Source organism: Rhineura floridana, chromosome 11, assembly GCF_030035675.1.
Source record: "Rhineura floridana isolate rRhiFlo1 chromosome 11, rRhiFlo1.hap2, whole genome shotgun sequence".
In the NCBI taxonomy this organism is placed as follows: domain Eukaryota; kingdom Metazoa; phylum Chordata; class Lepidosauria; order Squamata; family Rhineuridae; genus Rhineura; species Rhineura floridana.
In genome coordinates this window covers 45,407,050-45,427,631 of record NC_084490.1, presented here as the reverse complement: position 1 = coordinate 45,427,631, position 20,582 = coordinate 45,407,050, and the positions used below count along the sequence as shown (strand labels likewise).

General features: G+C 45.6%; 2 protein-coding genes across 6 annotated transcripts in view; one reads left to right on the top strand and one right to left on the bottom strand.

Moving 5' to 3' along the window:
• The window catches only part of TBX21 (T-box transcription factor 21), a 92,784-nt gene extending 82,143 nt beyond the window's left edge, over nucleotides 1-10,641 (top strand). The window contains exons 2-6 of the mRNA XM_061591299.1: nucleotides 1,841-1,995; nucleotides 5,018-5,139; nucleotides 5,271-5,429; nucleotides 6,201-6,262; nucleotides 6,703-10,641. Coding sequence (XP_061447283.1) covers nucleotides 1,841-1,995; nucleotides 5,018-5,139; nucleotides 5,271-5,429; nucleotides 6,201-6,262; nucleotides 6,703-7,369 — 1,165 coding nt within the window. The 3' untranslated portion in view covers nucleotides 7,370-10,641. The remainder of the gene's footprint in view (nucleotides 1-1,840; nucleotides 1,996-5,017; nucleotides 5,140-5,270; nucleotides 5,430-6,200; nucleotides 6,263-6,702) is intronic.
• The window catches only part of OSBPL7 (oxysterol binding protein like 7), a 50,895-nt gene continuing 40,901 nt past the window's right edge, over nucleotides 10,589-20,582 (bottom strand). For all 5 annotated transcript variants that reach the window (XM_061591294.1, XM_061591295.1, XM_061591297.1 and 2 more), the window contains 5 exons: nucleotides 19,596-19,740; nucleotides 18,234-18,378; nucleotides 16,832-16,958; nucleotides 16,486-16,608; nucleotides 10,589-16,013 (listed from right to left, as the gene is read on the bottom strand). In XM_061591294.1, coding sequence (XP_061447278.1) covers nucleotides 15,905-16,013; nucleotides 16,486-16,608; nucleotides 16,832-16,958; nucleotides 18,234-18,378; nucleotides 19,596-19,740 — 649 coding nt within the window. In that variant the 3' untranslated portion in view covers nucleotides 10,589-15,904. The remainder of the gene's footprint in view (nucleotides 16,014-16,485; nucleotides 16,609-16,831; nucleotides 16,959-18,233; nucleotides 18,379-19,595; nucleotides 19,741-20,582) is intronic.

Below are 20,582 nucleotides of genomic sequence, written 5' to 3'. Positions count from 1 at the left end.
ACCACTGAGGTGAATGGGGCTTAACTCTCAGGTAAGTGAGTATAGGATAGCAGCCTTAAAATTGGTGCAAGTTGTTCTTGTTCAAAATTTTCAAGTTGAACATTTGTAGGTTCAGGGCATCAAAAGGAACATTACCCCCTTCCCACACACACATAATGTATAAATGATGTCTGGGTTGGGATTCATTGTCAAGATGATGTGATGGCAAGTAGGTTAGATGGCTTTTAAATAACAGCTTGATGTTCAGAAGTACAATATACTGATTACCAGGTGATGGAAATAAACAGAAAATGTCTATCTCCATCTTGCTCTGTGAGGTTACTGGAAATATCTGACTGGCCACAGTTTAGAGGTAGAGTTCTGGGTTTGAATGACTTTTGTTCTGAACCAGTGTTTATGGGATTATCCCCATTTGAATAAATTTGTGAGCGCTGTAGTTCAATTTAAGGGCAGTAGCTCTTATAATTGATGTCAGTAGATTCATTTCTGAAAAGTGTTTGTGCCTTGGCCTCAAAACAACATAGCAACCTGTTTTATTACTATTTTACAGATGATTGAGACTTGCCTTAGGCCCCTGAGATGACTAAATGGCAGTTAGGAGTTGAAAATTAGCAATCCTATGCAAGATTAGCAATGAGAAGTCTGTTAGGATGTACTTTCGTGTACAGGAGCACAGGATTGTAATTTTTTTGGTAGGACAATTTTCTTAACCATTTCCATCTGTACTACTTAAATGCTTCATGGACTTGCCATTTGTAACTCTGTGGGGCAGATCCCTGCTGTTCTTCCATTTTGCAGGCCAGGACATAAGAACATGAGATATGCCCATCTAGTCCAGCACCCTGTTCTCACAGGGGCCAATCGGATGCTTATGGGAAAACCACAAGCAGGACCTGAGTGCTGCAACCACTCTGAGAACTGTGTCTTTGTGAGGGGAACAGGGGCCTCCTCTCAGCACCCTTCACAAAACTACAGTTCCCAGGATTCTTTGTGGGATGCCATGATTGTTTAAAGTGGTATATAGTACTGCTTTAAATGTATACAGTGCAGATGGGGCCAGTAATAGTGCATACGTGGTGGATTTATTCTGCTTCAGTTTGTTCTGCGATGCTTCCCCAATCCTCCCACATTATTGGACTACAGTGCAGCAGAAGCAGGACAAAAATAAAATAGAATATTTGTGGTATAAACAGTTATGGGATTTCAGCAGAAGTTACAAGATATGCACGGGCCGGAAACGAAGCAGAATGTCTACTCAAAAGGTCCTGCAGGTATAAGTAGTATTGAAAGTGGGATAGCCTGTAACTGTCCCAATAGCATCATGAGACAAATCATCATGGATGCACAATAAAAAGAATGTCTGGAGCTGCCCAAATGTTCTGGAGGTTTTTTTGGTCTCACTTTTCCAAATATGCATCGCAGAATAACTTACAGAGTAGAATTAATACACCACTAATGGGCTATTATTGTGTCAAGAACATGTTGCAGAATATACCCTCACTGGTCTGGAAGGGTCCATTGTTTACTGTTTGAGGCGCAATATCCACAGAACAGAAGCCCTGGACAACACAATTCATTGACAAATTCTTGTTTTCTAAGCCTCTAGTTAAATACCTCATACTTAAATTCAATGACTGAGCCATACAGAGAGACTGACATGCTGAAGTGCTGTGATCTGTTTCCTTAAAAGCAGTTTCAGCTCTGAATAAAGGCTTGTCATGAATGGGGGAATGTAGTGAGTCTGAGACAAATCTGAGATGTGATGGCCTTCTCTCTCTCTCTCTCTCTCTCTCTCTCTCTCCCCCACCACCACCACTGCGATCTCTGCACCACTGACTAGGAGGATGTTCCCATTTCTGAGCTTCAACATCTCTGGGCTGGACCCTGTGGCTCATTACAGCATCTGTGTGGACATTGTGTTAGTCGATCAGCACCACTGGCGATACCAAGGCGGGAAATGGGTGCAGTGTGGCAAGGCAGAGGGAAATATGCCAGGTATGATGAAGAAATCTTCTTCCTGTACACTGTAAAGGTAGCCATATTAGTCTATGGAGGTAGGGAGGCTTCAAAATCCACAGCTGGGCAATGCCTTTATTAGTTGGGCAATGTATTTATGAGTCCTGGATAACTCAAAAGCTTGTCCCAATTTTGTGACAGTTTGGTTGGTTTCAATAAAGGTCTTGCATCTTCGTATAGACCAGTGTTCTTCAGCCTTGAGGCCTTAGATGTCACTACACTACATCCAGCCTGCCTTATAGGGTTTTTGTATGGGTTACAAAGATAATGTGTAAAAAGTGCTTTACAGTGCAATCATATACAAGTGCTGCTCAGAAGTAAGTCCTACTGAGTTCAGTGAGGCTTTCTTCCAAATAAGTATGCATAGGATTGCAGCCATAAGTACTTAGAGATCACCCTATAGAGATACTAAGAAGGTTATGATAAATTCATCAGCATCAGTTCATATGCTGCTTTTCCATGGTAAACCATGTTCAAACTGGCTCACATCTGAAAAGTTTACATAATAAAATGTAGCATAATTTCAAGAAAATTAAACAATTACAAAATATAATGACATTTAAATAGTTATACAAATATTGATAGGCGATCAAAGATATCATATTAACAAATATACACTAAGACTAAACCACTAATATTTCATACTAAAGCCTAAACAATAGAAATACGAGAACATAATACAAATAGCAGTAAAAACAGTATATCATATTGAAACGAAATATCCCCAATAACAACAACCCCTAAATTAGTCAGGGCCTTGACCTGCTAGGCTAGGGTGGTAAGGAGCCAGACAAAGAGGTAGGGTCCAGATTTTGCAGAACACTCTGCACACCGCTAGCAGCTTTCTTGCATTTACTCCTATTTCACATGCTCAAGGGCAGGCTCCGGTGAATCCTGGTCCAAATTCAATTTCATGAAGTGTCAGGGCTCTCCTCAAAAAAGGTCATATTTGACCATTCTAACTGTGAGAAAGTGATGAGAATTTTGGATCTGGGAAATTGTCCTAATCTTTAGCTGAATTATTTAAGATCCTTCTCTCCTTGCACCCCTGTCGCATCAGTATGACCCCAAATTCAGTCTCCCGTCTGGTGGCAGTCTCCAGTAGATCCTAAACAAATTTGGCATGGGAAGATACTAAAAGCTGTTTGTTTTCTAGGTAGAATTTGCTTGGCAGAGGGTAGGTAGGGGGACTTTATAATCTCCTAGTGTGAACTCCCATCTCTTTCATCAAGTTGTTTTGTTTATTTTTTTTAACAGTCCTCCAGGCTTACATATTGAAAACATTTACATCAGTGGAGAAGGTATTAATAAAAAACATCACATCAGTTTAACTTTAAAAAAAAAAGTTTCTTTAACTCTAATTTGTTTGGAAATTAAAATGGCTTTTTCAGTCCATCCACCACTGCTTTCCCCATTTGCATCGCGGCTTTTTTCTCTGTCTGCAGGGGCAATGGCTCCATCTGGTGGCCCAGACAAGAAATGACATCATTTGAGCATTAAAGCACTGTTACCAAAACGTTGGTGCATTTCCATTGCTACTACCTAAACCACCAGTCTGTGCCCCATGCCTTTAGGATTGAGGAGAGCATACAGGGAAGAAAACATAATTCTTCACTAAACTTGAATCCTTGCACTTTTCTTTTTAGAGATTAAGCGTTTATGTTGTAATATAACCATATGCTCTCCCCAGGGAAACTCTTTGGGTGCCAAGCAAAGGCCTTTCTCCCCCCCAGGCCTTTTTAAAATGTTAGTGGGGCATGGTTTAATCTGCTGTAATATATTCTCTGCTACTTTAATTTTGAGCTTCTATTGTTTGAATTGTTTATAATGTTAATCACCCTGGAAGTTATTTGCACTTAAGGGGAGATTTAAAAAAAATACATACATGTACACATGTAACGAACAAATAAATAGATGAAATGTTGTAGTTCATTTTCAGTAAAATTATATTAAATATGCTTGCATCAGTTCCACTTGCAGCATTAAGCTTACTTAAAAACCTTTCAGAATAACTGCAGATCATGCACACACACAAAAAGTCTTCTTGTACCGATCACATTACCTTCTGCAACAGTCATTCTTCCTTACACTATTTGCTGGCATTGGTACATTCCCTACTGCCCTACTCCCTATATTTGAGGGACGTATCCACTGATCATCCTCTAAATTCTGCATAGTAACTTCAACTTAATCTCCAGAACGTTCAAGAGCTGGCCTTTGAAGCTTGCTATGATTCTTGCCTCTTCCACCTGCAATTTAAATCTGAAATGATACTACCAGTTATAATACAGGTTAGCTTGTCTTGGACAAAGCTTCTATAAGGCCTGGCTCCACATTTTGTGGGCCACTGGGTGGGAAGCCTGGGCTGCAGCACCAAACAATGACTGCCCCTAGTGCCTGCTGCTACTCCCCCCCCCCGTCCTGCTGCAGCTGCCAAGCTCCCTTGTGTTTATGGGCTTATCCACCTGCAGCACTGTTGGACAGAGCTGAGCAGCAGGTTTTCTTCCATCCTATTAGACCAGGTAAGCTTGTGAGTGCGAGTGTGACAAGCCTCCCCCTCACTTGTGAGTGGACTTATCCAGTGCAGTGTTGCAATGAGCCAGGAGGGATTGCTTGCCTCCCTCCCTGTTATAAGTCTGGCACCACAATGTATGCCTGCTCGGGAGTGGGAGGTGGGTTCTTCCAGTTGTAGTGGCACTGCCACTGAGAGCCCCAGTGGTGGTAGGTACTGCAGGGGGTGGGGCTGTCAAAGTGTCAGTCCTAGTGGGCCCTACCAGGTGGACATGCCCCAGCCAATGCCCTGTATGCCCAGTGCTGGTGCTGGGCTTGACTCCTCTGTAAGCAATTCCTAGGGTTCTTGGTAGGAAAAGCCAGGTAAATTGGTTTTAGACCAGTTTAAATGTTTGTTATGGTCCAACAATAGGGCCCCTGAGTCTTTTGTCCTTGGTCCTGGGCAGGAAGGCTGAGAGATAACTTACTAGAAATGCCGTATTTCTGGCAGGGAATCGGACATACACGCACCCGGATTCTCCCAACACCGGAGCCCATTGGATGCGGCAGGAGATCTCCTTTGGGAAACTGAAACTCACCAATAACAAGGGAGCATCCAACAATGTCACGCAGGTAATGGTGCCTCCCTAATAATTCCCACACACACACACAATTGCATGGCAAAAATCCAAGAGAGTCAATGTCACGGAATATGCTGAAAAAGCAACTCATAGATCATGTGCCCTGTCCTCTTTGTCTGATAGATGATCGTGTTACAGTCCTTGCACAAGTATCAGCCACGCCTACATGTCACTGAGGCCAAGGAGGGCGAGGTGGAAAAGGTACATCCCTCCATCTGCAGCCAGACCTTCACCTTCACCGAAACTCAGTTCATCGCCGTTACTGCGTATCAGAATGCTGACGTGAGTTTTCATGGGGAGGGAGCACATGTTGCATCGCAAAATCACAACTGCTCACCCTTTGGATAACAGAGGGGTGAAGAAGATGGAAGATCCTGGGAAATGATCTAATGTGGATCTGTGCGGGCTTTCGGCACATTGCTGTACATTAGCTTGGGACCTTTGAGTGCAGGTCCCCAATCCTCTTTTTAGAACCAGGGCTCAACCTCAGAACATGTGAAAGTATTTGAAAGTTGAGAATGCCTCTGAGCATAGATGAGAGTGTGTTTCCCTAGTCAGTATGGAAGAAGGGGAGATGTGCCATTTGTCACAAGTGGTATCATATGCCTGTGATATTTGTGCAGCCATAGGTAAACCACATACATTTTCACTTAGTTATGATTTGTTAGAAACAAACCAACATGATTTCTTTGGCATGACATCCGAAAGTGATTTCTCTTCTTACAAATCCTCCCCCTTTTTTTTTGTTAGAGATCCTCAATGGTAGAAAGTTGTGCTTGTAGGCAAAACAATGGCTGGGCTGCCTGGAGTTCTTTCTGGAGTAAAGGCATAGGATTATAAATGCATTATCTGATTACTGTATGCACTGGTATATCCCATCTAACCCCCCTCCTCCATGCAGTGGATTTCTGTGCAGCAGGTACCACATTTGCAGAAATGTGCTTTCATTCAGTGTATTGCTATCCAAATCCCACGATAGCATTTGGTGGTGGAAAGAATGGAATATATATTTCTGGTGGTGAACTTTACAACCATAACTTTGTTTTCTCTTAGATCACCCAACTGAAGATAGACCACAATCCTTTTGCTAAAGGCTTCCGGGACAACTTTGATTCGTAAGTCTCTCCTTTCCACTTGCCTAATATCACATTTGGCTGCCAGTTTTAGTAAATGTTGGTCCCAAAGTAGGACTGTAGCAGCTTGCCGGTTTCAGCTTTTATACTCTGCAATAACTTGAAAAGCTTGCGTTCTTCTACAACCACCTACTTAAGCCATTTCAATAAGAGCACTCTCTTTCCCCCCTCTTTCTTAGGGATATTTTTGTCAATTCAGATATCAGTTTAGACATCACACCAAACCACGGTTAAAGGAAGCTTAATTATGATTTGGTGTGATTTCTTAATGGTAAACCACGGCTTGCAGTCAGACAGCAAAACTGAGAAGTGGTGGCTTGAAGTGAGTTTGCAAATGGCATGATGAAGCCCTGTCTAGCCATTTTCTAAAATCTTCCTGTTTAACCCATCCATCTGTCTCTCTACTTCCCATCCTGCTCCAGGATGTACACCACAAGCGAGGGAGACCGCACAACCCCATCTCCGCCTAGCGCTGCCAGCTGCCAGCAGCTCCTGACAAGCAGCCGTTTCCAGCCATTCTTGCACGATCAGTACACGCTCCCCCAGAGCCGCTTCTACAACCGGGAGCATGCCCCGCTACCCTTGCCGCCCAAGGAAACCCACCACTGGTATTTTGCTTCACAGCAGCCCCCCACTGTTCCTCTGGAATATGGCACCTACGAGGGCGACTTCAGAGGGAACAAATTTATGCCCTATGGGATGAAGCCCTTTGCCCTGCAGGCTGCCCCACACCCCTCATTGCCCTATTACCAGGAGCACCCCTTTGGCTCCCCCACCAGTTGGAGCTCCCCGCCTCAGTATCACCACCCCAAGCCCACTCCGGGAGCCATGAGCTGGTTCCGGCCAATGAGGGACTTGCAGGCAGTACCCTCTGTTGACGAGAAAGGGAAGGACAGTGAGAATTGGGCTGAGCCAGGCTCGGTGAAGTCAGCGGACTCCTCGGACTCTGGGTTGTACGAGGCCGAGTGCAAGCGTCGCCGGGTGTCTCCGTATGTCTCCAGCGCTGAGAGCTCACCGCCCATCCGCAACGGAGAGCTTTATGACAAGGAAGGAGGCGACGGTGGCTACTATGGCTTCTATGGCAACTGAAGGGGGGGCAGAGGCATGCAAGGGAAGGGGGGCTTCTAACCATCCAGCTCTCCTCCACTCATATCGGGGATAACCTGCAAATAGGGGCAGACCACTTTTTGGTTTGGGGAAAGATTCACTCCTTCAGGGGCACTGCCAGAATAATATGTGGGTGTAGAATGAAGGTCTTTCTAGTTGTACCTCACCCACCCACCCACCCCCATCACATCCAGCCACTGCCAGGTGCTAGTCTGCTGGTGTTAAGCATGAACTCACACTGACATTTGTGGACATAGGCTATACAAGCCCACATGGGGGGTAGGCACAGGTCTTGGGCTCTTGAATGCCCTTATAGTCAGGTATAAGGCCTTTTGCTCTTCTATGCAGCAACTGACAGGCACACATTGCCAGGTTATCTCCACATCTCCGCTCCCACCTACTTTTAGTTTCCAGACTGTATCATTGCTACACACTTAAGGAGAGAATGGAAACAAACATTTCTTAGAGATTCAGAGTCAGGCAGATATTCAGGAAAAAAATTAAACCTCGAGGGATATCTTTAAAATTCTCTGATTTTTTAAGGCCATACTGCTTAGTATCGGCTTGTAAAGTTCAGTTGCCCTGAGCTAGCTAAGAAGATCTGAGTACAGAAGCAGGCTTTGGTGTATGCATCATTTGCTGAATTGGGAGCCACAGGCAGAAATCTGATGTGCATCTCCCTGAGGATGTCGTCTCTCTGCAGTGCATTGTTTCAAATGGGATATGCATTCCGGTGTACATCTTGAGTGCACATTCCCTGCCACGTTCTTGCACAACTACTGTGGGCAACTAGTCGCTTCAAACGCAGCAAGAAAGGTTTTTCTGGCTGCGTTTTGAAGCGATTCTGCCCTCTACGTGCCACACCTCCCTTCCCCACTGCTGACTTCAGGCCTTTCAGGGTCACCCACAGCAAAGTCTTAGGCCGGTCACTGTCTCTGTCTGAGCCTGCAGCAAAGCATTTCCATTGGCCACACCTGGAAGACAAATGGGTTGATCTACCAATCAGTTGCAAAATCTGCCTGAAGATGATTTTTTTAAAAACACACTCAAGCTGATCCAACCAGGGGTTTAGAATAAAAAGGGGTGGAGTTTGACTGGTGTTGTGACCCCATTTCCAGAAAAGAGAGGTAGAGGCGCACTGGAACAAGCACAACTGTGTGTCTCTACCCTTAGTTGCACATTAACATCTTCCTTACAACTAGAGCTAGATCAGGACAGTTACTTTTATGTTCCGGTTTCTCCACCCCTGTTCCATCCCCAAATCTCTACAGCATACATAATTGGGATTCTTGGGTGGGGACTGAACTAAGAATTGTTGAAAGTTGTTGGAAATCAGAAAAGCTTTGCTTGAGAAAAGTCTTCCCTAAAACCCACTTCAGTCTGAGACCTTGGTTCCAGAATCAAGATCCTTTCGGCCCATTCCAGAGAGGGACTGGTAACCTTGGGCATAAATCAGATGTGATTTCAGCACAGATGAGAATGTACATTTGGGTTCTGATTATTTCCAGCAACGCTGCATTGCTTTCAGTGAATGTGCAAGTCAAATGGGCATCCCCATATCCTCATCCTGGAGTCATGTGCACTTATTTTAAGTGACAATATGTAGTTTAGAGCAAGAGAATTGTTATCCTGAGGCTGCAGCCTGTGTTTACTGCAACCAGAAATCAAGGGGTGTTATAGGCAAGCTCCACTAATAATACTCTTGGGTCATTAATGGGTCACCATTTCTCAAGCAAACTTGAATTTCATACTGTAGAGATAACAAATGACCTGTTTTATGCCCCCTGAACTTGGCAAGGGGTTGCTGACTCTTCCCATTCTCAATTCAGCTGCTGCATCACCCCCTAGAACATGTAAACAAGCCAGAGGTTAAAGCCAGTCCTAGGGATCCTCCTCCCATCCTAGCCGATTGCCTGGACAGACCTGGCGTGCAAGCTTGATAATAGGTCCTACCATTTCTGCTATCTAGCCATTCTCCGCTGGGCATCTCCCACTGCTGAAGCTCCTTTTTGCATCACTGAGGATTTTAGGAATGTCTCAAGGCACAAGGTCACATGGGAAGATTCCAGGCTATGACTCCATCCCACCCCTCCTGGAAATCAAAGAAACATCCATGGGGGATGGCTCTGCAACATGGACTACTTTCAAATCATCTCAGCCCTGAGATACCTGCGCAATAGAGGAAGGACTGATGCTGGATGCAGCTCTCAGCCGTTCGAAGTAACAACAGAACAGACCTTAGGTGGGAGTTACACAGCACAAACATCTGCCTTTCCCCCACTCCTTTTTTTGCTTCCTAGATGCCAGTCAACAGCCATGAATCCCCGTTGAAGGCCAGTGCCTCAGTTTAGTAATGTAATCAGCATACAGCAGGCTTGGCAAACCTGTGGACCTCCAGGTGTTGCTTGACTGCAACTCCCATCTTCCCTGGCCATGGGGGCCAGGGCTGAGGAGTTGTAGTCTAGCAGCATCTGGAGGGCCACAGGCTCCCCATCTCCAGCATTAAGTAACCAGGAAGCGTTACTGTGCCACATGTGCAACAGTCTACTTGGACAGGTTGGAGTAAAGGGAAAGTAAGGAAGAAGCAACCTTATTTTATGCAGAACCATAGATTACCCCCACAGCAAGCCCCTTTGGCTAATTCGGTAGCATATTGCTTCAGTGTTTAGCTATGTGCTGGACATACTCCAATTTGGGAAAATCTCCAAAGCAGAAGACAATTGCAAGGAAAGAGGCAAATTCATTAGGCCATCTTCCCATGCATCCCCCCCCCCAAAAAATAGAAAGGGGCAGGTACACAAGAACAGTGGATTGTGTCCAAAGTTATATTTCAACCCCACCCACCCCAATTAGTTTTATGGACACCGGGGCAAAGATATAGGTTGTATTTTTATACTTCAACCTCTTCCTGTAAAGGGATTACCCCCACCCAAATTTTGGTGGTATTTTATAAGCCCTGATCCTGGAAAGACTTGATGGTCATTTGGTGAAGTAAATTTAATTATGCTAGACAATCAAATGGGACACTCTCTGCCCTGTTCAGCGCTGTCAGCAAATCCTGCCGAGCTTCTCTGAGGGGGAGGCAGGAGGCAGGTTCAGCTCTCTTAACTGTTTACACTCTAAAAACAAAATATATATGTAAAAGATACAATGGTCTTTGTGGTGTTTTGAGGTTCTCTTTTTTAATCTTTTCAAGACAACAATTCTTGACAATTGCAAATATTTATTGAAAGCCTGTGAGTTTTCGTTTCAGCGTAAGAATTTCTTTAAATAAAACTAAAGCTGTTAAGTGTTTGGATGTGTCACCATGTGCCCCTTTGATTATGGCACCTTACACTTGTCAGGGCCTCAGTTGTCCATGAGGCTGATCTGACACAGGTGCTGATTTCAGAGGACCTTTGTTATGCCAACCCTTCCGTTGGAGCAAGATAGTCAACATCCAGTGGTCCATTGGGTTACTGGGAGTATTGGTACTTGACACTATGTTTTATGGGCTCTTGTCCCTTCAAGCACTTCCCCAACATGCAGAAGTTTGCCAAATGTACCCTTCCATACCTGTTGAATTTCTTCTGTCTGGGGCAGGAAACAAGATATACAGTATTGTGAAGAAGCAGCCCCTAGACATTAGTATTCATTTAGGAGGTATGGGCTGTACCATTTCAGGCTGCGGGTGGGTGCTCGCATGATGGAATACGTCCCCACCAAAGGAAAAAAGAACATACTGAAAATAATCACGTCAGGTAGACAGACCCATGCTTTGCTTCTTCCAGTCCTTTCCTCTCATGCGTGCCACTTGTCTGCTGAGTAAGAGTTGCCAACTACTGTCTTCTTCCTCTACAGCCTAGCTATGCCCCTGATCAACATGATTGGTTGGGGGACGGCCATCAGCAATGCTCTACCAAGCCACAAAAGCTGCATCCTGATTGGCCTTGGGGGCACCAATCAAAGCAATTTTGGAATAAGCAGAGCACTAGCTTTGGACAACCTACCTGAGGCAATTTTACACTGATTTAAAACAACAAACAGCTTTTCTCCCCCCCCCCCAAAAAAAGAAAGATGGGCAGGCACAGAACAGGAGGTATGCAAGTGGGCAGTCAGAAGTGTATGTGCAGCAGCCAGAACTGACTTCTGGGAAACAAGCAGTTTTGTTTACTGGACAGGGCTCGAGGGTGGGTAGGCTATGGCAGGGGATCATCCCCCTTTGCCTCAAGGGGGGAGCCCCCACTACAATATAGGTTCAAACATGCTGTCTGCCTTCACTCCCCACCCTTGCATTACCCTCATCAAGAAATGAGATGGCAAACCAGCTCTCAGACTGAGGCTGTTTTAGCAGTGGGGTACTTGGTGATTAAGAGGGCCTTCCAGACTTCAAATGACATGCAGGTATGGACCTCACTTTTCACCCTACCGAACTTTGGAGGATGGTAGTAAATAGATACCATCATTCCTTGTGAGGGAACTAGTATAATGGCTAAGAGACCTGAGCTGTGCATCAGAAAGCCCCTTATTTGAATCTTGACTCTGCCACAGGACTCACTAGGTGGCATGAGGACACCTACTCACTCACCACTACAAAATCTCTATCCGTAATATGGGGGCAATTATATTGACATATCTAGCTGGATTATGGCGAGAATCCCATGTATTATTGTTTGTTAGTCAAATGAACCAATTCCAATGGTTTGTGCCAAGTGCCCTTCCTGCTTCACTCCCTACTAGCAGGTACATATGCAAACGCAGCCACGGTGCTGCTGCCCCAAGTGGATTCATCTCAAGGCCCTGAGTGGTGTGCTCCCTTGCAGTGCTGCAGAGGCAAATTAGCTTCAGTGGCTGCCTCTAATCATAGGAGGAAGATCCCCAAATGCTAAGAGCTGGGAAGTTGCATGGCCAATCAAAAGCCAGAAACTAGCTGTGAGGGAACAGACTTGTCAAATGCAACAGGATATGCGCCTTCAGTACTAATAATGGGAATGGCTAAGTACTTCCTCTGGTGGCTTGTTACTCCACTTATGGAGCAAGCGCAGGGCTGATGGCTGCAGTAACACCGTTCTGTCAAAATGATCTTAAAAAGCTGCTGTGCTGGAGTATAGTGGCAGATAGTCAGTCAGTAATTCACCTTTTTAAATCTTGCCACAGCCATGAATTCTTAAAGTGACTCAGTCCTCCATCTGTAATATAGGCATAAAAAAACTGGCCTCTATTCCAGTGCAACTTGTAAAATTTCCTGAAATAATATACACTATGCATAAGTACTATGTGAATGCTATTATTGTTGTTGCTGATGATGTTATTAAATTGTTGATGGTTAAGGGATAAGCTTCTGAACACTGAGAAGAAAAACACGTGTATCACCTGAGGGGTTAACAAATTGGCTGCCACACACTGGAACTTTTCTGATTTTTTTTTAATTATTATTGGACACGCCGTGGAGTGTTCAAGCCACAACACAAGGACAGAACAGAGGCCAATCAATGTGGACGCAGAAGATGGAACAGTGACTCGGCACCGGACCAGCCGGGTGAACAACAGCAGGCTGGCCAACCTGCTTTGAGAGGCAGACAAGACACTAAAGACAACCAGCACACATAGAGAAAGGACAGACAAAAAGACAGGACACCTATCTGGGTGTGTAGAGCAGAAATCCTCAGGAAAGGGCAGAGTGGGAGGAGCAGATAATGGGAAAGAAATTATAGTTCCCCCTCCCATGCAGCAATTATCACAACCTTTTCAGGAAGTATCTAAAAAAAAGGGATCAAAGCTGAACCTCGAATGCAAAAAAAAAAAGCCCCAGTCCCCAACACATTTGCCAGCAAGAAAAGAAACCAAAGTGCTTTGCAGACATTCAGTTAATAATGTCCTCTCCTTCAGATCTCCATAAATGGGGAGGCTGAGCCAGTAAACAAGAAGAGCTGAGAAAAGATGCTTGAACACCTCAGAGTGAATGGGGGAGTTGGGTAGCACAATCGTTTTATTATTTTTCAAGCAGAAAGGCCTGCTTGAACTTTCTCTCCCTAATGACCAGCTGTGAAAGAATCAGGAATCTGGACACTAAAATAAATAAATAAAAAGCTGTGATGCCCCTAGACTGCCCTGCTGCCACAGCTGGAATTTAGAAAACCAAGGGCCGCTTCACACATTGCATATCTCCACTACAGCAAGAGATGTTCATTTTTATAGTGCTGGGAAAGTGTAGACAGATGTGCAAAATGGAGGAACATGGAAGGTGGTCTTGGGAGCTCTGCACACTGCAGGTCTCATACTTATGCCTGAACCCTGTATCAGCATAAAGATGCACAGCATTTTCCAGTTACTTCCCTACCCACAGTTTGAAAGGGATGGGTGTGTGAAACCACAACAAACAAAACTGGGAACTGAGATGACGGCATTTTGCAACCCACCAAGCCAAACGCTAAGCATGTATGGTAGCCTATCAGAGGCTCAATAAATCTGGGAATGCAAAAAATGGTGGAGATTGTCAAGCACTTGGTAGTCTCAATTGCACGGTTGTGTTGGCTTGGTGGGTCACAACTCAGGTTGGCCTGCTCTAGACTTAGACAGAACCTGTCCTCCTCTTCCCGTTTTTTTATTATTATTATTATTTATTTATTTATTACATTTATACCCCACTTTTCTTTTCATGATAGAAACCCAAGGCGGCTTACATAAAGTTCCCAGGCGGTCCCCCATCCAGGCACTGACCAGACCTGACCCTGCTTAGCTTCAGCAGGGTGCTGGCCTCATGTGCCTTCAGACCATAGCCTGGGACCTTACAAACAAGACCCAAGCCTCAGGATATCTTATATTCTTCTTGCCATAGCTGAAAAAGAGCTCAAAATTTCAGGCTTGTTTTACTTCCATGCGGGAGATACCCACCCACCAACCCCTACCTTCCTCCTCCCCTCAAACCTCTATCTACCAACTTGGCTTATATTTTACTTCCGTGACATGATGACACCCAAAATGGTGGCTTAAACATGCACACCCAAAAGACACACACAGCATTTTCACCAGTGGAGGCTGGTCCATTTGGGCAACTGGGCACTGCCCCACCAACCTCAGGCAGTCTTCAGGCAGTCTCCCAATCACTTGCCTGCCTATTTATTAATTTAATTTAAATCCCGCCCTTCCTCCTAGGAGGAGCCCAGTCCAGGGGGGTGGCTCTGCCTCTCAGCTTCTTCCTCCTTACTCTCAGTGATACCTTTGCAGAACTCAGCAGGGAACAGGATGGACACAAGTAGAATTAGTTGGCTCTGCCTGCCATTGGCTCTGGCCCCACTGACTATGGGCTCCCCTGTCTTCCACCTTACCAGTAACACGAGCCACCACTGATTTCTACCTCACTGCCGCCATACTCATCATAAGGCAGCTCAGAATCTCACAAACTCTGATAGACCATGACCTGAAGCTGAGGTACGCATTTCTGCAAAGGGCTGTGGGGAGTGCTAGTGTGTCCCCACCTTCCACCCCTTTAAAATTATTGCTTCAAATGCTGAAGAACAGTAGTGGTGGTGGTGGTAGTGGAGGAGGAGGGGCTTACATTCCCAGCTAATAGGGAGGGGAAAGGGTGATACCAGAGATGAGACAGGGGAGGGTGGAAAACCAACATACACACACAATGTCCTGGCTCTATTATCAGTCCAGGTAGTAGGCTAGGACTCAGGGAGCACCGCCTTAAGGTGTGGAAAAGGCCCTGGTATTGCAGCCACAGAGGTACCAGGCATCCCTGGGGTGCAGGTACATTAACCCAATCTGATGTCCCGACACTACAGCCACCATGGGTGGAGAGAAGAAAAGAGAGTCTCCTCGAAGGGCTACTACAGCTCGATATTCAATCTGCTCCTGGAGTGGGAATTCCTAACCAAGGCCAGGTTTTACCTCAGGACAACCCCTAGCATCTGTCTGAAAAGGGAAATGGCACAAGAACAAAAAAAGGAAGGAGGGGAGGCACAACCAGCCACGCCGGAAGGGCACTGCTAGGTAAAGGACCCAAAATGTCCAGCGCTCAGGCTCCTCTGTGCAAACAACCACTTCAGTGCCCCGTAAGTTGTCTTTCGTTGGAGCATATATTTGCCACTGTTATTTGAGCAAAAGGCAGGCTTTGAAAATTAAAAGAGCGTCTTCCCATTTTCAAGTTGCTTCGGGGCATTCTGCCTCACTTGCCCCACAGCTTCTGCCCTGTGTCCCTTTTTCATCCAGGTGATGCTAAAGTGCTTCCTTGTCAGCGTCTGCGGCAATCCCAAGGCTCCGCTAAGGTCTGCCTAGCCAGCAGGCAGCAGTGCAAGAATGCGAGATGGAACATGGGTGCCTTTCTCAAAGTGTGCGTGCAGGAGAGTTGCTTTGGAAGTGCATGGCGTTAACGCTGAAGGGCGCCCCTCCCCTTCGTGAGGTGCTGGTATTTCAGAATTGCATGCCTTGATCACCTTGTGCTTATCCAGCAGGGGGTCCTTATTGTCTGCTTCCCCCCCCCCACTTTGGGAGATGGCGGGAAGGCACAGCCGCTCCTTCAATTCCTAACCGCTACCACAAGACAGTGCTGTCCATATTGCTAAAGCCAGGCTCTGCCCTCAGCTTCCAGTAGGTGCTGTTGCTTACCCAGGATTCCTTGCCGTTGGCATCTACTTGCCGCCTGTCAGGAAAAAAGGAAGGAACCCATTAGCAGCCAGGATAACGGCTTAGCGAAGGGAAAGGCACCTGGAGTCACTAGCAGCTCATGTTTCACGAGAAGTTGACACATTCTGATTCATCCCAGGGGATCAGGAAACTAGAGTGTTCACAGGCTGCAACCTATAATGGGTGTAGTCTGTGCTTAAAAATCATGTATCAAGACAAGGTGAATTCTGCGACCTGTATAGATTAAGGTTCCTTGATTTGCATACCTCTTTTAAAAAATTTATTTTACATGACCTGCTCTGCTTCTATAAATGACAAGGGGGCTCAAGGTAGCATCCCCAAAACAGGACAGTTCACTGAACCACACATGGCTAATTCGTGGTTTGTTAAACAAACCACAGCTTAAACAAATTGTGGCTTAGCATTATGTGTAAACCAGGCCACTGTCTCTTTGGAGAAAGAACAACAGGAAGCAGGGAAGGAAGTACCTGAAGAAGAGTGCCTGATGAAGAATGTTGTTATCCTCCATCACCCGACGTCGGTCTCGTTGCAACTGTTCGATCCGTCGTTTCTGGGACTCTGCAGCCTGCACGTTTCCCTCTTCTAAGTACCTGGAGAAGGGAAGAGGGGATTGCTGGGCTTTGAAGACAGTCAGGATATGCAAGAAAGCTTATGATGCTCCTGAATATTGTTTTCATACTTTCATTTGTATCAGTTTTAGCGTTGATGCTGCTAGCTCTGCGATTGTTAAGCTGCCTGGAACACCTTACCAGAAGAAAAGCAGACTATCATGAAGAAAGAGAAGACAATTCACAATTGCTTTCCTGCCCTCACCGTTGGTCAGGCCTCAGGCGTGTATCTGTGGAGGGCAGAAGGCGCTTGAGCTCTGGCGTTAACTCGTTGAGCTCCAAGGCAAACTGAGTGAAACCATAGTTCTTCTCATAGTCCCGAGGCATGGGGTCTGGAAGAGGGGGGACACAGGCAGAGAGAGACATGTCAGATTATCAAGTACCCACACACTGCGTCCCATTCACCCTGACAACCTAGCCTCACAACACTGGGGGAAAGGAAGGATGGAGTCAGTCCCACCCCAGTCTCTCAAACGCATTGCAAAATCTGTGGACAGTGTCAGTTGATGGTCATGCAAATTGGTTTGACATGAGGGTGGGGACTGGAATAGTGGCTGCTGATATTACAAAGGCCTGATGGAATAAGTGCCCTTTTCTCTATCATTTGATCAAGACTTTGCAAGACTTGTGGGCCCAGAAGGTTGAGCAGAATTTGTTATTATTTTCTCTGCTTGCCTCAAGATGATGCATTCCGAGTTCCCAAAACCATGCCCTATCATTTGGCTGTGTTTCCAGGCAACAGCTGTGCTGGTTTGTTGCACACTTGTGTTTACCCACATTCATCCTTGAACTTTTTCTTCCAGGAATGTCAAGCAAGGCAGCCTTTCCCCTTTCCTTAGTGTTAGGTGCATTGGTTGCTGGACATGCAAATATGTCTGAGGTGAGGAAGAGGATAGGAATAATAGCAGCTGACATCACAAAGGCCTCAATGCCTCCCAGAAGCACAGAAAGGCTTCTTTTCCCCTGTGCAGTTCCTAGAGGAGTATGGCACTGAGTGTCTCAAATGCAAGGTCGCAGGTTCCTCAGACACAGCCTGTTCCTTTCCCTGCCTTCTCAGTTTCCATGATATCACTCCCTCCCGGATGACAAAGTGGTTCAGGAATAGATGGACAAACAGATTCACAGATGAATGGAAGGATGTTATGCAAGATACAGATTTACACAATCCATTTGGTGGTGGCTCTTACACGGTTTCCATTCATTTCAACAGGGCTTGCACAGGAAGACATCCTGGTGGTTTGTGCCCCATGGGTCAAATCAGCTTGGTACGCATAACAGCACCAAATGTCTGCCACCAAAGATGTCTGGCTCATGGTAGTGCAGCCTTGGCCAGTTGGACCCTGCCGAGCAAGAATCTCCTTGGCTGCCAAACCTTCAGAAGCAACATTTGCATGTACTTCTAAGGTTCAACAACGGCAGCTAGAAACTTTAGAAACTTTATTTTTGGCTTCAAATTAAAGCCAAACATCTTTTTCCTTGTCAGATATCCAGGTTCCATGAATTGCTACAAAGATTATTTTAGAATGGACTCAACCATTGTGGGGCAAGACCTACAAGAGCACCAACAGCTGCAATTTCCCCGCTGCCCAATGCAATCAGTTCCTTACTGGGCCTCCAGATGCACTTGCCAATGGGAGCCATGCCATGATACAACCCGTCATGCCACTTCCCGAACAGCCGGTGGATAACCTTGCCGCTATGGCTGAGAATGGCGCCCTGCACCTCGTTGACTCCGGAACCCCAGTACCGCGCCTGCCAGAGAGGGGAGGGGAGGGTTAGAGCAGGGAGGATGGTTCTGTACAATCAGGTATCAATGCAGGCAGGAATGGGAAAAGGAGGGAGAAAAAAAGAGAGAGAGAGTGAAGGATGGGAGGACAGGGAAAAATCTGGGAGTAAAAGGGAGGGAATCAATTGGAGGATCAAGTGTTAGTGTGAGAGATAAAAGGTATGGAGGGGAGAGGGGAATATCAGGATGGTTAAAGAGACACAGGCCTGATTTATATGTCACTTTAAATCATAGTTACACTTAGTTCTGGGTTAAAGGTGAACATGCAGTGTGCTGATGTATGGATGAAACTGCAGCCACTTCGCTTCTCCCCTGCTTCTATTCCTGCAGCGTTGCCAAAAACTAAGCTATGGTTTGGGTTAACATTACATCTGAACCCAGGCTCGTGGCTTGTCTCTCACCAAACAACCATGGTTTGTTCTTGGTTTACCGCTCATTGTTTTGGGGAAACAAACCACAAGCCTGGGTTCAGACATGATGCTAAGCCAAACCATAGTTTAGCTCTAGGCAGTGTGGCAGTAGCAGGAGCCAGGGACGAGTGAAAGGGCCATGATTGTTGCTACCTGAGCTCCCCGCTGTGTATTCATATTTAAACCATAGTTAACCTTAACAATGGGTTAAATCTGATGTGTGAACACTGCTACAGAGTGAAGAATCTCCAGAAAAAGGAACAGGGTGCAAGGAGAGGGAAAAGTGAAGAGACTGAAGGCTCAAAAAAGGATGGAGTGAGAACAGAGGAGTGCAAAATGAAGACACTGTGGGGCAAGGGCGAGGAAGTCCAAGAGAAAGAACCCAGGCGCCACGAAACACTACAAGGTGTGCTGATAAAGGGAGGGAGGCAGCAGAGGGCAGGGTCATAGCTCAGTGGTACAACACTCACTTTGCCTGCAGAGGGTCTCAGGTTCAATCCCCAGCATCTCCAGGTCTGGCTGAGCAAGACCCCTGCCTGAATCCCTGAGGAGCTGCTGCCAGTCAGAACGCAGGTAAGACTGAGCAAGATAGGCCAATGGGTCAGACCCAGTATAATATAGCTTTGTTATGTTCAAATCCAGGTACAAGAGAGTAGGTTCTGAGCCAAGAAGTGTGGGATTCTAAGACACCAGAGAGAGGGGCAAGCACAGGGGAAAAAAGGGCACAAGGGGAGGCAGGAACACAGACAAAGCAGTCCCAGGTTAGAACTTACTTTGCAAAAGGTGAGCTTGCAGTGGTAGGTGCTGTCTCTCGTGTTTCGAATCAGCACCTCACCGTAATGCTCAATCCAGCGCTGGCCACTCAAGATATTGTGGATGCAGGAAGTCACCTTGTTCCATTCATAGTGATCCCCAAACCTTTTGTTTTGGGAGAAAGAGAAAGCAAAAGAGGGGATCCAGGCATCATCATAATCATTTAAATTTATATTCACTAATAGGCTAAAACCCTTGCAGTTTAAGAACGTACCTACAGCCAATGGATATTTCTCTCAAACTTTAAAAAGCAGGGAAATTGGGCAGTTATAGTGAATGCACCAGGGGGACAGGAGACCTGACCGCCTCTCTGTCCTACAAATTTGTAAAAATGCAAACACAATTTGGAAAAATTTGGTAACACGGTCTGAGCAGATGGTAAGTGATGGTAACACCTGCAATTGGGACTACATCTCCAAAGATGGAGAATTACATTTTTTATATGTTTGTTGGTGTTCTTACTTTGCTTCTTTCCTGTATTACTACTGTTTCTACAGAGAATCTAACCTAAAAATTATATTTGCCTCATTATTCATCCTAGAAGACTACATCAAACTTATTTTCATTAATTTCAAAGCCTTTTTACTGGTTAATGTCATATGATGGTGAAGACAGCCTTTTGTGTCTATTTCTATTTTGGGTGCATTAACAGTTGAATTTGAAACTGCAGTTTGATGTAACATCAGACTCATTACAATACGCTGCTACTTAAGCAATGAATCTAGTTGTTGGGGAAAAAACAAACTTGGCCTGCCCAAGATGCATGTGTTCAGTCTGCTATGATTAAACCACTCCATTGAAGGAAGGGTGGGCATGGTCAATTAAAAACATAGAGCACACCTACAAATTTGCTACAATATATTTCAGTTTTATTTTGTGCAAACTGAGACACCCCTCATGTCCACTGGACGCTATTCTGCAGAATATTCAGTGCCATAATTCCACAA